The 16577-nt window shown below is 56.8% G+C and overlaps 1 protein-coding gene across 1 annotated transcript in view; it reads left to right on the plus strand.

The window, feature by feature from the left end:
- DSCAML1 (DS cell adhesion molecule like 1) overlaps positions 1-16577 on the plus strand; it is a 348259-nt gene that overhangs the window by 275834 nt on the left and 55848 nt on the right. The window contains exons 12-14 of the mRNA XM_027036614.2: positions 13880-14079; positions 14702-14798; positions 15438-15566. Of these exons, the coding sequence (XP_026892415.2) occupies positions 13880-14079; positions 14702-14798; positions 15438-15566 (426 nt within the window). The remainder of the gene's footprint in view (positions 1-13879; positions 14080-14701; positions 14799-15437; positions 15567-16577) is intronic.

The raw sequence follows: 16577 nt of genomic DNA on the forward strand, positions 1-16577 counted from the left end.
TGAGGAGGCCAAGTACCTGGCCCAAGGTTTTCCTCTGTGCTCCCTGGCGGGAGGGCCTGTGTCCTCACCAGACTGGAGTCCCTTGCAGGCCGGGCCCTCTGTGGGAATGCCTGCCTCTGGCATCTAGCCCAGCAGAGGCCTCTGCCCACTCTGGCCTGCCCTGCTGGGGACAACAGGCCAACTGACCCCAGCCCAGAGTTCTGGTCCCGTCACGCGGGGTCACAGGTCACCCCCTTGGTGCTTCCCTCTGCCCTGATGAGCCTCCCTGATTGGCCAAAGGGTGGGTAGGATAGCCTCTCTGCCAGTTCGGCAGTCAGGGGAAGAGGCAGGAAAGCAGAGTAGCAGGTGGCAGAGAAGGACAGTGCTTGGCTGCTGAGTCACACCAGCCTGGGTCCGACGCTGGCCCTGCCACGGCCGGGGAGTTTGGGCACATTACCTACCCTGCCCACCCCAGTGCTGGTCACCAGTCAGCCTCGCCTGCCCAGCCTCGAGGCAGCCGAGGGAGCACCACCCTGGTGTGTGCCAAGCCTAGGGTCTCTGCAAGCCTGGGGCCTGGCCTCCCAGCCTCTGGTGAAGGAGGGAGAGATGGAGGGGAGGGGAGGAGGGAATGAGCCATTGCCGTGATTTCCATGGCAATAATTATCCAGCGGGCTCTTTGGCCTTATTGATCTTCAACTTCATAGAGTGAGGAGCAGCACTTTGTCTCCTGCTTCCTCAAACAGGGGTGAGCAGAGAGGTTGGACACGTCCTGTCACCAGGCCAGGCTCCGTCCTGCACTCCCCGACCCTAGACCCTCCCCAGGGGGTACGCAGCCAGGGGCCCGCCCAGGCTCCCCCCACCCTGTGCAGGACCCAGGGACGCCGAAATGAGTGGATGGCTCAGGGGACAGGAAGGCCCTGAGCAGGGAGATGGGAGTCCTGATCTCTTATCTCAGTGTCCCCCATTACACCCTGGGTGACCTGGGGCCAGTCACTTCATCTCCCTGGACTCTGTTTGCTCCTCTGTTAAGAGAAATCAGAATCCTTCTCTCCCCTTCCCTCAGCCCCTAAGGCATTAACAGAGCTCAACAAATGGGCCACATTCAGGGTTTACAGAAAAAGACAAGTCTGAACCAAAGAAACGTGAGAGATCTTACTGACCTCAAGAGGCCAGCTGTGTCATTGGAGCAAGTCACATCACATGCCAAGCCTAGCCCCCGAAGGGTCCTTTGCACAGGTGTCAGGGTAGAATGACAGTCTCCACGTGGGACAGCCCCCTTCCCTGGCCTCTCCTCCCCTCATCACCGTGACAAACCGGGCCCCCTGACAAGCGGAGGAGTGTTTTACTGAAGGGATAGGTGGAGGGAGTGACCTTGCCCGTGTACAACCTCCGCTCCCAATGTGAAAGTGCTTGTACTGGGGACGTCTTGTCCCCAGGCTCTTTGGGGCCCCTGTGCCCTTGTTAGAGGCTTTAGGCAGTGGGGGCAGGCAGTCCCTGTGACTGTGACCACAGGAGAGCATCCAGATGGGTCTGGGCTCTGAGGTGTCATTCAAGGCCTTCCTTGTGTTCAGCTCCAGCAGATCTGATTAACAAAGGATTATGTGTGTCCTACGTGCTAATCAAGGTACAGTAAACACTTTGAGACACAAGGGGGCTGGGGTTATCACTGGGTGGCTCAGTTTACTGGAGAAGAAGCAGGCCGGCAAAGAGCTGAAGCAGTGCCTCCAAACCCCACCCTAAGTGAGGAGCCCAGATCTGCTCTCCCAGTTATGATCGAAGCCTCTCTGCATGGTAGAAGCAGAGTAAATCGTTGGATCAGTCAAGCGGTGAACATGCACTTCCTGATAAATCAGCACTCCTGCTCCCCAAGGAACTGACAGACTGGTGAGGGAGCCGGAAACAAGGCAAGATCACGTGCAAGGGGTCTGGGGCTATCGGTGCAATGTTAGGTCCCAGAAGGAAAACCCCAGCGTGGACAGGCATGGTCAGACAGAGCTTTCTGGAGGAGTGGGACTTGAGCCTTAAAGAAGAGGTGGTGGAAGGAATAGCACGAGCAAAGGCCCTGGGGTAGGAAGCCGTGTGGAAGGCCGCGAGGAGAAACTCTAATGACAGGGTGGCAGCCTGGGATCGGGGAGAGAGCTCTCATGGAAAGAGTGGCACCGACATCTGGAAGTGATGCTAGGATCTTGAGCAGGGGATCTAAGAGTCATTACGAAGGAACAAGCACCAGGCGTTGATGATGGGTTGGACCAAGGCGCCGGGAGAGCCAAGGCCTGAAGCCACGATGAGAAGCACCGTGGGGCCACCAGTAGAAATGCAGGAGATGAGAATGGAGGGCGGGTGTGTTCGCTTTGGCCAGGGCAAGGTGGGACGGCGGCGTGCTCTGAGGCAGCCGGATACTGGCTGACCCACTGCCAGGGTTTCTACCTAGAGCAGCCTGCTGGCCCAGATGCAGTGCCCACCCCCCTACGGTGACTCACGAGTCTGTGTGTAGCTGGCCGGTGTCCTGTCCTGGGTCAGAAAGGAGGAGACTGGTGGGCAGACTGGAGGATCCCCCCCAGAACCCCTCCCCCTGCCCCATCCCTGCCCGGTCCTCGGGGCCTCCAGCCCAGGAGCACCGGGCTTGCGTCTGGCCTCTCAGGTCTGCAGAGGCTCGAGACACGGCCAGATGGGGTTTCTGAAGATTTTCTCCAGCTCACGTCTGCTCGTGCCCAGGCCTGCCGCCGTTCATTCATTATTCAGCAGTCACGGAGCGCTCACTGAGTGAGTGTCTATCTCTGGGGTTGGGGGTAGGGGTCGAGTGTGTGTGGCCCTCCCAGACTCTTGAACCTGCTTGCCTACCGCCAGCGCGTGGGGTGGGAGTGTAACGGGGAGCGGGCTCCCCACGGTGCAGGGGGTGGAAAGTCCCCTCCAGCTCCACCGAGGAGAGACGCGGCCTCTCCTCCCTGGCACTTGGCGGGAAGATCTCTCTCCCGCGCTGGATCCCTGTGTTTGTTTCTTAGGAGCGCGAACCAGGGGGCCTAAAAAACCAGAAATGGGTTCTCTCGCAATCCAGGGAGGCTAAAAATGCAAAATCAAGATGTCGGCAGGGCGGTGCCGTCTCTGCAGCCTCTGGGGAGGGTCCTTCCTCGCCTCCTCGGGGACTCCCCGCAGCCCTCGAGTTGTGGGTGCAGCGCCCCGGCCTCTCCCCGGGAGGCCTTACACCCCTTTTCCTCCGCGCCCGTCTCTCCTGGGGACTTGACGTATCCCTTTGCGGGGGACACCGTTCAGGCCGTACCAGTACCCATGCCCGGTGATGTATTCGATACACGCGTGCTTTCCAGAAGCCTGCAAGGCGAGACGGCCTCCCTTCCAACATCCCGCGGCCGTCCTTGTCTCAAGGCAACCAGTGTCCCGACCAGAAACTCCTGTGTGCCGGACTCTAGGGCCGGGGTGGGGTCAGCGCACCGGGGCTGGGGCCAAGCCTGGCCAGCTTCCAGTTTTGCTGGAACGCAGCCTCTCCCGTTCCTCCCGTCTTACCGTCCACGGCCGCTTTCGAGCAGGGCTGAGTCATCTGAACAGAGACCCAGGGCCTGCAAAGCCTACAATGTTTCCCGGCTGGCCCTACACACAGAAAGTTTGCTGACTCCTGGTTTAGGGTGCTCTCACGGCGATGACCTGGAAGTGCTTTCCAAGTAACTCAAAATGGCACCACCTCCTTTTGTTCCTGAAAGCGTTCCGACGTTCAGGGTAATTTCGGAGTTGAGTGTTCTCGCATCTCGAAAATGGGAATAAAAACGCCTCCCACCTTCTAGAATGCTGGGGGAGTCGGGCCGCAGCATTTAATGAGATAATTCATTAATCGAGGCGCATGGCACGTCATAGGCATTCCGTAAGTGTTAGCTATTTTTATTATTAGCGATCATTTTCCCAACGTTCTGGAGAAGGAAGACCAGAGACGGGGGAGAAGCGGGTTCCCACCCTGACGTGAGAATACTCCCCAAGTCCGCTTTGTACTCCTCGGCAAGGAGCCAAAGAAGAACTGCCTGACCCCATTTTATAGCCGGAGAAAGCGAGGCCCGGTGGGTCTCCACCGAGCCCACCCTGGAGCAGGAGCAGGTTTGCGGTCCAAGTCTCACAGATGCCGCCCTTCACGACCCTCAGCCCAGCCCTTCACGCACACGCCGATCCTGCCAGCTGTGCCCGCACGCACGCAGGCGGTGGGCGGCTAGGGTCCCACGGGCCCCCGGCTCCCCGGGCGTCTCCCCACCACCCCTCGGAGCGAAGCTGATTGCTTCCATGCAATTTGAATTCATCTCATGCTTCAGGTGGAGCTTGGCAAATCAGGGGAGACGTGCAGCCCAAGTGGGTGCAATCAAATTAACAACGCCACGGCCCTGGCTCTTTAAGAAGGGAGAAAACAAAGCAGGCACCAGAAGGCACCCCCCCACACACACACACCAGCTCTTCTCTGGGGTAGCCTGGAGCTCCTGCCTGGCTGAGCTGAAAGCCACCCGCCCCGCCACCCCTCGCACCAACAATGCCCCTTTGTGGCAGCTTATCTCACACCTCCAAACAGGGCTGCGTTCTTGTGTTCTTGTCACGATCTTGTTAACAAGGAGGAGACACAAGCCTGGGGGGGAGGAAGGGGAGTGGGCTGTGGACGGTGGGGAGGGGGAAGGAGGGGCCCACTCACCTCAGATGGGTACATGTAATCCTTCCAGAAACAAAAGATGAGAGCTGCTGAGAGCTGCTGAGCCAGGAGGCTCCCTTCTCCTCTGACAAGTGGGTTTACAGAGCTCTCAAGAGCCTTTGGAGGGGGGCGGTATCTCCTGTCCCCTGGAAAATCTTCTCTCAGAGGGCAAAGAGGGGGATATCCAAAAAAGCATTTAGCGTGCCCAGAGCTTCCTAACTAGGGAGAAGCTCTGTGCAAATCCTGAAGACATTTCAGTTAGACTCTCAGAAGGACTTCTTGGAAAAGGAAAGCTTCTTCCTTGGAGACAGCGAAGAAAAGCAGGACTTTGCCGCCCTTCCTCCAATCCTATTGGCTTTAAGATTGTCCTCCCCGCCACAGAGGAGGAACCAGAGGTGGAAGATGAGGCCCATCCAGCCCCGCGGTTCCTCCCAAACCATGTGTGACAAGCCCCCCTCGCCCCGGCCTCCACCCTGCACCAATGAAACCAGAGCCTCTGAGCATGGGGACTGTGCAACAAGAATTTTTTTGAAGCTTTCCAGGTAATTCGTATGTGCAGCCAGCTCCGAGGACCTCCTGCACCCTCTCCCCCAGGCCCCCCACCTAGGAGAGCAAAATAGCCCAACCCCTTAGTCTCCTGGTTCCCGGACCAGTCTTCTTGCCCCCAAATGTGACCACATTTCTCTTCGAAGAAGCTGGGCTCTTTGCCCCCCACCCCAGTGCTGGCGACCCGGTCGCCTGTCTACTGCCCTTCTCTGGCCGGTGTCGCGTCGTGGGTAAAACCACGGGCCCCTGGGGCGAGTCCTGGCTCTGCCACTTACTAGCTGTGTGACCTTGGGCGGTTTACTTCTCTGAGCCTCCGTCTCCCCATTTGAAACGTGGGAACCAAGATAAGGTGGTTGTGAGGATGATGTGAGTTTATGCACATGAAAAGCCCCGGACGGTGCAGGCCTCGGGAACATAAAACACCGTGAGGACTACATACTCCGGTCCAGGAGTGACATGGAGAGGTGCCTGTCCTTCCTCTCGGAATGTGACACTCCATGCCTTTTCCACGTGTTATCAGGCCTCTCCCAGCAGCCGGTGGCATTCCCGTTCTGTGTCTTCCACATTCTCCTTCCCACACACACTGTTCCTCTCCTTTGGGTATTCATAACTGAATCTTCCCTCCCTGGTGGCTTGGGGACTTGTCAGAAACACCAGCTGGGCTCCACTCACCAGGCGGAAGAGAGGGAGGGAGACGGAGACAGAGGACGCCTGACTCACGGCCAGCCCCACCTGGCCCGGCCTCCTGGCCCCACCAGCCCAGCCCCGCTCCAGATCCCGGGCTCCTGCGCTCCCCCGGGATTCATCGGCACTACATCATCCGCACCCCCCCCCCCGCCAGCTCCCCACTCTTGGGATAAAGCCCAGAGTGGGAGAAAAATCAAGCAGGCAGAAGGAGAAGGCTGGAATGGAACCAAAGGAAAGGGAGCTGACAAACTGTCAGGGGACTTGGGGCTTGGCCTCCTTCCTGCCATTCACCAGCTGTGTGACCTTAGGCAAACCACTTAACCTCTCTGAGCCTCCACTTCCTCACCGGTAATGTAGAGGCTGAGACCCCCCCCCCCCCAGGCCCCCTCCTTAACAAGAATTAAGCTCCTTGCAAAGGCTGCTCAAGGTCTATGCAAACTTGCCAGGAACTTTCCCCAGCCTGGGAAGTAGGGCCCCAGAGCCCCATCTCCAAGCCTGGGGTTGGTGGGAAAGTCTGTGGAGGCTGGGGGTGAGCAAGGAAGCGGAGCTGTCTCGCGGTGTTTTAAAAATCTATCAGCCTCTCACATCAAATTAAAATGTAAATAGCAGCTGGTCTGGGCAGGACCTCGGGGGTGACAGGAGCCGGCCTGCGAGTAATTTCACAGACGCGAACCGGTTACATCGGATTCTGACAACTGTCTTGTTTCTGAAATTGATTTCCTCTCCCCTCGGCTTGCTGCCCCAGGAGGGTCCCGGAGCGAGGGGAGGGGGGGATTCCGCCCAGCCTGGTGCCTTTCTCCTCTCCGTGACGCCTGCCAAGAAGGCCCCAGAGGAACCAGGAGGAGAAAATCTGAAATTTCGGCATGGCTGTAAAGCAGCGGCCTGGGCACCAAAGGCCCGACAAGGTTCCTCCCTGCCCTGGAGCGAGTCTGACTGCGGGCCCAAGCAGGTGGGCCCGGGGCACTGGCAGGGAACAAGAGAGGTGCCTTGCGCGTGGGAGCTTTCCACAGATATGCCGAGCCCTGAACAGAGATGCTTCCGCCCTGGGGAGTCTCACAGCCAGAGACAAGGATCCCAGGATGCTGCCGTCTAAGACACGCACCGTGCCGGGGATGCCCTATGCCCATAGGAGGGACAAGTGCAATGACATGGGGTATCAGGGAAGGGGCCCTGGATGTCATCTGTGGCCTCGACCAGAGTTGCTCCGATTTGGCCACGTGTGGTGCCAGGCAGCGTACCGGGCGCGGGAATGTAACGCTTTGGACAAAACTGGCTCAGTTCACACAGGACTTCCTATAGGACCTCAGGGAAATGGCCCGCCCTCTCCCTCTCCGCCTAAAGGGGCTGTATTGGAAGGGGCTGTGTATTAGAGGCGGCTGGCCTACATGGCTCTCCTCGATGCCTCTCCGCCCAGCCCCTCCCTGTTCCCGAGTCCCCAGAGAACCTCCCCCTGCACCCCTCTTTGTAAAAAGAAATTAGGTTTTCCTGGCTGTTAATTGAATTACACTGCGGGAAAGCAGAGAAATTGTATCTCATTAAAGCCTCCTGTGTCCCATTGGCGCATCATGTTGCCTATGTGGCTGCTATTAGCATTTGTCACACAGGACTCAGCCCCGTGCGTACAATCCCTTCTCTTCCTCCCCTGCTGTGCCTCTAAAGCTGCAGTCCCTGATGCCTGCCCGGGAGTGTCCTGCTGGGGCTGCCCACCACAGAGGAGCCACAGCCCCTCGGCGCCAGCCAAATTCCACTTTCCAAGGCCAGATGCCGTGTGCGTGCATGGCAGACAGACAGTAAGAGGTGGCCGTCCCCTGCAACCACAGTAGCAGGGACTTAGGGAAGAAGTGCCTTCTGAAAGCCTTGGTCTCCTCATTTGAAAAATGAGGATAATAAGACTTCTCCTGGTTGCTGCTGAGGGGGGAATCCCTGAGCAGTAAAGCCAAGAGGCAAAGCACGCAGCTTATCGTCTGCTCCATCGTGGGCATCACGGGCCCGGGGAGGCCATAGAGCTTAGTCAAGAAACACGTCGGGACCCAGGCTTTGGAGCCGAGTATCGACAGGACCTACGTCCCCTGAGTTAATTCAGTTAAAGTACTAAAATACTGCCAGCACATGGTAGAGGGTAAGTTCCCGGGGAAAGGTAATCATAAAAGTGTGTGTGTGTGTGTGTGTGTGTGTGTGTGTGTGTGTGTGTGGACAGTGGGGGCACTTATGTAATGGAGGGCTGTGGGTAGATGTACCCTAGGCAACATCAGGGTATCGACATGCAGCCGACAACCGCATCATGTTATGTGTATGTGACGCCAGGTATGAGTCTATGGTAAGGATGTCAGAGCACAGGAGACTGTGTTGGTGACTTTGGGGTGTGCTCTTATCACTGCTTGTGTGTGTGCGTGTATCTGTGCTCCTGTGGGTAGGTGACTGAACATGAACATCTCTCTAGGAAATCCTTAAGGGCAGGGGGGTGGGGGGGGGGCTGCCTTCAACCCAGAAAGCCCCCTGGGGCACAGAGCAGTGAGTGTTTAGGTTCAGTCGTGTTGGTGACCGTGAATCAGTGGAGCAGAGAGACCTTGCGATCCGGAGCAAGAGGCAAGGGGGAGGGGGAGGGGGAGGGAAGAGGCGAGCAGATGGGCCCCCAGTGTGTGGGCAAGGAGGGCACTGTGGCCCTGGGAGGCCGGGGACGAGGCTGGGGAAGAGGCGCAGCGGTAGAGTTCTCAGTTCTGGCGTTGGCAGGGAGACCGTGCGGGGCAGGGAGAAGAGAGGAGGCAGGTTGTCTGCTTCTTGCCGAGGACAGAGGGCTGCAGACTCCTGTAGGCAAGGAGAGTATGGTGGATCATAGAACTGCCTCCCAGAATAGTGAGCCAGATTCCCAGAGACCCAGACATTTTTCCCTCTCTCCAGAGACCCAGACACTCCCAAGGGCGAGGTGCTCTGGTCCTGCCTGGGTCTCCTCTGCCTTTGCCCAGGGTTGCCTACTTCTGGTGCAGGGGATCACTGCCTCCCATTGCAACACTTTCCCTAAACAGCAAAAACTACCAGAAAATTCTTTCTTCGGCCACATAGGACGTCTGTCCTTCCCCTTTATCAAGAACCATTGTGTCTTGTTCCCATGCCCCTCCCCGCAAGTTACAGACCCCCGGTTTTCGGCCACTCTTCAGATTTCACAGTCTGCGATGTGCCCATCTTCCTGGTCACACTCCAGCTTGTTAATGTCCTCCGTCGAGTGCCCGGGACGGGCTGTCCTGTTTCATGAGTCACCTGGGGCTGTCCTTGTGATGCTAAAGAACTGGGGAATCTCTCTCCCAGCATCTGCCATCAGTGTTCCAGCCCTGTGTGGCGAGCTTCCCCTCTCCCATCAGCCGGCCCTTCAGATACACTGCGGTTTCCTAGCGGTGTGTGACCGGTGTGACCGTAAGCAAATCACTTCCCTGTATGGCCTCAGTTTCTTCGTTTGTAGAACAAAGGGTCTGGGTCACTCAGCAGGAACAAAGCCAAGTCACCTGTGTAACTTGAACTCTTCTCATTGTCCCACGTTCAAAAAGTGAAAAAAGAAACAACTGAGATTCATAGTAATAGTTTGCAGTTGACTCTTGAACGATGCAGGGGGTAAGGGTGCCGACCCCTCAAAGCAGCAAAAAAATCCGCATATAACTTTTGGGTTCCCCAGAACTTAACTGCTAATCGCCTGCTGTTGACCAGAAACCTTACCATCACATAAACAGTCCATTAACACATATTGTGCATGTCGTGTGTATTATAGACTGTGTCCTTAACAATAAAGTCACCTAGAGAAAAGAAAATGTTATTAAGAAGATCGTAAGGAAGAGAAAAATACATTCACAGTGCTGGACTGTATTCATTTTTTAACATCCGCCTGTAGGTGGACCCATGCAGTCCAAACCTGTGCTGTTCAAGAGTCAACTGTATTTCATTTAACTCAGTGTCTCTAAAATATTAACGTGTAACCAGTGCGACATTCTTGAGGATACAGTTTACATTATTCTTTTTCTGCCTACGTTTTCGAAGCCCAGTGCGAGCGGTACATTCACAGCACATCTCAGTTCGTGGGAGCCACATTTCAAGCGCCCAGGAGCCACATGTGGCTGGTAACTGCCATATCGAACGTTACTTGGGTTCTGCAAATCTAGGTCTCTGTGATTCTGTGGAATAGTCTGGCAAGTGACATCTTAAGAGGTGCATGCGTTTATCTGGGGCTTGCCTTGGAACAGCAGAGGGAGGGGCCTGAGAGCCCTGGGATGGGAATAGTACCCAGGTTTCTCCAGCAGCTGCTACGTGGCAGGCCCTTCACGTATACGGACTTATTGGCCCCCAAAACAACTCTGCAGGGAGGTGGCCTGTCTTCATACCACAGGTGGCAAACCTGAGGTTGACTCTACTGTATTAAAGGCTCCGTACTTGGTGAAGACACAAGTAGGGCCCATGCCTGCCTGGCCCCCAACCCCTTCAAGCTGGGTGGGGGGGCCACAGAAGAGCCTCCTCTTCTTAGATGGGCTCCTCTGAACATGCTCTGAGCTTTGAGGCTGTGAGGAGAGCGTTGGGTTGTACTGAGCCGATACTCACTACAATAACCGTGGTTGAAACGAACCCTCCCCTGCCCCGGGGCTAAAGGACCAAGTGGGCTCTGAGACTTATCCAGGATCTCCCGAGGCCCTCTTTTCTCTAGCTGCCCCCATGTCTGTCTCTTTAAACAAACATGATTGGGAAGACTCCCTGGGGTGGGACTGGCATGTATGGGTGCACAGGTTGTGCACTGCTCAAAGGTGCAGGGCCTAAGGGGCAAGTGGAGCCTGAAGCCCAGGTCTTTTCCCACTGGCCAGACTACGGTTCTTGGCACTGGGTTGCATCCAGCCAGAGGGGTGCCTTTATAATCCCCACACATGCCCTGGACAGGCTAGGGCAGCCCTGCCTGCAGAACAAAACAGCGATGTGCTACAAGTTTCTTGATCTGGTGTGGAGCTTTGAAGTGCTCCTACCAGAAGAAGATTCTTCTTTTCCTCCGACTTCCTCAAACCTCTTCTTCTCCAGGAAGGCCTCAGGGCTTGGCCCACTCAGGGGTCCCCGGCCCCTGTCTCTGGCCATTCACCGTGGGGCGAGCAGAGGTAGCCCATGTGCCCCTGCCCCCACACCCCTGCATTTCAATCCTTCAGAAAAAAAAAAAAATGGAGGCATCTGCAATGCAAGGCCTGACTTGTTGATGTAAAATCTCACTCTATATTCTACCCAGGTTTATACGAGTGAATTATGCAAATCTTTGATGGAAAATATTCCTCCACACATCCTTGAGAGTGTAAAACCTTAGTCAATAATTCATACACGGATGTCTCTGACTGCAGGCTTTTTCTTCATTATAACTTGCACCTCGTTATTTGTCTTTCGCGTTTTATTGTATATCCCGGTGTAATGCTGTGCATTATAAAATTTATCTGCTTCGTTATTTGATGAGCTAGGGCTGGGGATTGTGCTCGGAGGCTGGTGCAGGGGCCAGGGGCCAGGGCCGGCTTCAGTGTCAAGTCCCGTAAGACAGAAGGCGGAGAAGGTGGCTGGCTGCATCGTGTGACTTCTGGGACACCAGACACTGCCCTTCATCCCCCACACCTGTTTCAAATGTCTCCTCACCCACCGACTGGTGTCTCAGGGCACATCATCGTTAGGGCTGCATGGCATCCTTTGTCCTTAGAAGTCGGGTGACCCTGGAGAGTTGCTGGGAAGAACTTTGAGTAGGTCTGTAATACTGGAGGGTATTACAGGGAGAGGGGCTCCTGGGTGGCTCAGTCAGTTAAGCGTCTGACTTCAGCTCAGGTCATGGTCACGCGGTTCACGGGATCGCACTGTGCTGACAGCTCGGAACCTGGAGCCTGCTTCAGATTCTGTGTCCCCCTCCCCCCGCCCCTCCCCAGCTCGCTCTCTCACTCTCTCTCGCTCTCTCCATTTAAAAAGATTAAAACTGGAGGACAGAAAAGTCCTGAGGACACTGGGAGGGAAAGAAAAGATCAGCCACTGACATGGAGCAGGGACCCGGTGCCCCAGAGGGCAGCTGGGGGGTGTTCGGACAGAGACTGGGAGCCGTCTTGCACGGTTGCCCAGGCAGGCCATTGATGGGGTATGATGATGAGCTGGGTCTCTGCTCTGCAGAATTCAGTGTGGGGAGGGGTCCTCTTCCCACCAAGGGTGGGGGTGGGAAGGTGGAGTGATGTCTGATTCTCACTGTCAACCACTGCCAGCCCAGTCTGTGGGCTCCAGAGTGGCTAATGGGCTAACGGGCATCCCGCAGGCGAGAGCCACTGCGTCCTGTACTCAGACAGGCAGGTTTTCCCAGGAAGGGGGTGAGGAGAAGGCAAGGGCAAGGACAGTCTTGCAGGTGCATCACACCACTTTGCTTCCTGGGGTCTGCCCTACGTACGGCTGTCTCTGCTCTAGCAGGCCCCATGGCCTGGGGTGCCCATCTAAGTCCCGCTGTGTCCCGTATGCATTTCCCCAGCATAGTACTTGCCATCCTGTGCCAGGATTGCTCGTCTTGTCTGTGCTCACCGCTACCATGAAACTCCTTGAGATCTGGTTTGTCCTGTTCACTGTTGGAACCCAGTACAAAGCCCGGCACATAACAGGTGCTCAATAAATGCTCGTTGAATGGATGGATGGCGCCTCCCCAGATACCCTCAGTCAAAGGTAATTTCTCCTAATACCTCTGTGCGACAGTGCTCAGATCCTCCACATTTTCATGGGGTTCCTGCAGGTGTCTGTCCCCCTCCCTTCTCCCCCTCCTTCCAAGAGGCAAGGACCCTGTCTCACAGCGTGCATGTCCCCCAGGCCTGCCACAGTGCCACGTAATGGCATGGACGCTCAATGCGTATTTGTTGACTTGGAGGGAGGAGAGTGGGGACAGGATTTCCCTGGCAGCCAAGACCATCCTTCCCTCTGCCCGGCCCCTCCTCCTGCTGCTAGCCAAGGTGCTCAGGCCCAGAAGAGGGTCAAGATCTAGACGCTTCTTTTCAGGGCACTGGGAGTGGCCTCCTGATGGCCAGCTGGGGCCTTGGTTGTTTCATGGTGATTTTCTCAGCTCAGCGGGGAGGTGGGGAGAAACCCGTTAAAGCTGCTTGAGGGACCTTAATAATGGCGATGCTCTGCAGGGTTTTCTGTTGCATTTCGTTTGGATGATCAGGGGAGCTTCTCAGCTGTTTGAGAGGAGTAAACCAGCTGAGCCTGAGCCTTGGAGAGAGCCTGAGCCATGGACACAAAGCAAAGGCCCCAGTACGTTAGAGTAGGGTTCATAACTAACCTAGGGTCCAGAGACCACCCCCCCACCCCGCTCAGAAAGTCCATGGATCTGATCCAAGGGGTCTATGAATTTGCATAGGAGAAGAGAGCACATCTTTTTTCCCACCAACTTAGAGCTGACATGTAGTATTTCCTTCCATGTTGAATATAAGCAACAAACCACAGCAGAAGCAGCACCCGAGGCCCCCACCAGCAGAAATCTACAGATGCTTTCGTACCACACTTCTCGCATTTATGCTTATCGCCGTTACAGAATCGTGCTAGTGTAACTCAGCACTAGACAGCATTTGATAAAGGGTAATAAAAAAACACATATTGATATGTGATATACTATGTGAAAAGTTTGCCGTTGAAGGTTTTTAATATTTGTATAGCCATACTTCAATATATCTGGTTTCCTTTGTAGTTCTGTATATATTGTGCATTTTAAAACATGCTGAAAAGGTGTCTGCGGAATATAAGAATCCCTGGTGAAGAGAGAGGCCACTCCAGTCATGGGTGGGGAGGCGGAAAAGGAAGATAGGCAAGTGGGGTTTCTGACAGCCCCCCACAACTTTTGATAGACCCCGTCCCTGGGGCTAAGGCGCTCTGCAGGGGAGGGGTAGTGGGGGCGGGGCCTCTGTGCAAGGCACACGCCCCTCCCCCAGGCTGGCCGCCCCCCCCCCCCTCACTGGGGCCTCCTGCACCTCCTCCCCTCCCCAGTCCCGGCCATGATCACCTCCCACCCCAACACCACCATCGCCATCAAGGGTCACGCCAAGGAGCTCAACTGCACAGCCAGGGGTGAGCGGCCCATCATCATCCGCTGGGAGAAGGGGGACACGGTCATCGACCCCGACCGAGTCATGAGGTACGCCATCGCCACCAAGGACAACGGCGATGAGGTTGTCTCCACGCTGAAGGTGAGCAACCACGCCCCGGTCTCAGGGGGACCCCACTCTCTGAAAGTGGGGAGCCCACAATTTTACTGCTGTATCTATTGGAAGTAGATGGGGATCTGGGAGCCCCTCCCCTCACCCCAAAAAGCACCTTCCCTTTCCTACCTATTTCCCTTCTTCACTGGGGAGCCTCTGCCTTAGAACCTCACTATGCCTCCTTCCTGACAACCCTCAGCCCTCTCCCTTTTCTGGAACCCCTGGACTCCATCCTCCCTCCCGGACCCCTCCGCTCCTCCCTCCCTCTGGGACTCCTCAGTTCCTCCCCTTCTCCTTCGACTTTCAGCCCTTCCCTCCCTCTTGAGATCCCCTCAGCCCCTTTTCCCCACTCTCCTGGGGTCCCTCAGCCCCTGTCTTTCTCCCCCTTGTGCCCCCTCAGCCCCTCCCTGCCTGGACTCCTCCACACCTCCATCCTTGGAACTTTCAGGGAAGAGGAGCCCTTGACAAAGCCCTTGTGGGCCCCTCTCCCAGGAGACGTGGCCTTGCTGCCCCCCACTAGAGTGAGCCCCCGTCAGCAGACCAGCTCTAAAGCACTCTCCCCATTTCCTCCCTCTCTCCCCATCCTCCTGCCCTGCGGGCCACCTCCCAGCTCAAGCCAGCTGACCGTGGGGACTCTGTGTTCTTCAGCTGCCACGCCATCAACTCATATGGGGAGGACCGGGGCTTGATCCAACTCACTGTGCAAGGTACCTGTGCCCCACCGTTCCCAAGCCCTTCCCCAGGGAGCCAGCTGCCCGCTGCCAGCTCCACCTCAAGAACGGGGTCATCACCCACACCGTGGTGGAGGATGATAGGAACTGGCCTCTGAGAAGAGCCTTCCTACGCTCTCCCTTCCGGCCAGAGCGGGGCAGTAAGGGCCCTTCCAGGCACACTTCGGACGGCAAGGTTTACACCGACCACCGTCACTGTAGAACGCACTGCTGCTTCCAGAAGTGGGGGGCATCTGGGTTTGTGGCCCCGGACCCGGGAGGAGGTGAGGGCAGGGAGAGTCAAGCCGGGAGAAGTTGAGAGCTCTTCACGGAGGACAAACAGACTCTCGGGTCAGGGGGATCCCTGCAAGAGGGCCTGCCCTCCCACCGGCCAACGAAGAGAAGGGGAACAAAGCAGGAGACCAAGCTTAGGCCCCACTCTGCCTCTGAGCCCCACCGCTGGGCCTCCCCCTGACCCACCTTGCCCTGACCCCGGGTTCAGAGCCCATGGGAAGACCACGGCTGGCACCAATTCCCCGGGACACAGCAGAACCCTGGCCTTCTCTGGAGATAGGCAGGAGGCCATGCTCTCTGCTGCCGTCCTCACTCCTGCTCCTTCCTTCTGCCGCTCCCCAGAACCCCCTGACCCCCCAGAGCTGGAGATCCGGGAGGTGAAGGCCCGGAGCATGAACCTGCGCTGGACCCAGCGATTCGACGGGAATAGCATCATCACGGGCTTTGATATTGAATACAAGAACAAATCAGGTAGGGTGAAGGCTCAGCCTACGGTGGCCCTGTGCCCATGCCCTGTCCGTGCCCCCCTGTGGGGGCGTCCTTGGGCCTCAGAGCTGCCCATCTGAGACAAACACACCAGCACCCACCAGGCCACAGGCCCTCGTCTCTCCCTGAGGGCAGGACTCTGGTTGGGCTAAGAGCTCTGTGAGAGGGGCAGACGATGGGGCAGTTAATGGGGAGGGAGGAGCGTCAGTCCCTTCTTTCCAGGACTGTCCCTGGGCCAAGGACGACAAGGTGGTCTGACTTAAAGCAGCTGAAAGGCCCGGAGGCAAAGGGCTATGGGCTGAGTCTGTGGGGTCAGAGACATCATGGATTTGGCTAGTCATCTGGACACTCCTGGTTTGGGATTATGGGAGTGCTTGGGGGTCAGAGAGCTGGACCTTGGTGGTCTGCGGGAGACGGGATCCCCTGGAAAAACCTAGATCTAAGTCTTGTCCTCCTGGTATCCCTTCAGAGCCCTCCCCTGGGACCCTAGCTAGCACCGATGAGGCCGTGAAGCCCTGAGGAGCAGAATGACAGTGGGCCCCCAGGTCTCTGGGGAAATGGGGGACCCGTGGTCAGGTGGCAGGAAATGGCAAAGAGGGGGCCTCAGAGGGGGCGAGAGGCCTGGAGTGGACCAAGCCACAGAGTTGCCGCAGGGGCTCATGCTTATGTCTGTTTGACTCTCTCTGGAAGGTACGTGAGAAATGGGCCACCGGGGTCACCCCCGAGAGGGCGCCTGGGTGGCACCCACGTGGGAATGCGAGGCAAGCCTGCTTCTCACTCTGGCTGCTTCTGGACCTTTTGCGTTCATTTAAGCCTTTGTCAGCTTTTCAAAAACAATTCAGAAATGGGAAAAGGGAGCCTGGAGAACTCACCCCTCCCCAGCCCCCTTTCCTCTGCCAGCTCCAACTAGTTTTCAGGTCTTCGTGTAGCTCCAAGGTTTTGTTTCTCCTGGGGGCTTCTAGACCCTTCCTTAGCACAGCGCACAGTCAGTGGCTG

The sequence above is a fragment of the Acinonyx jubatus genome, chromosome D1 (genome assembly GCF_027475565.1).
Source record: "Acinonyx jubatus isolate Ajub_Pintada_27869175 chromosome D1, VMU_Ajub_asm_v1.0, whole genome shotgun sequence".
NCBI classification, from domain to species: domain Eukaryota; kingdom Metazoa; phylum Chordata; class Mammalia; order Carnivora; family Felidae; genus Acinonyx; species Acinonyx jubatus.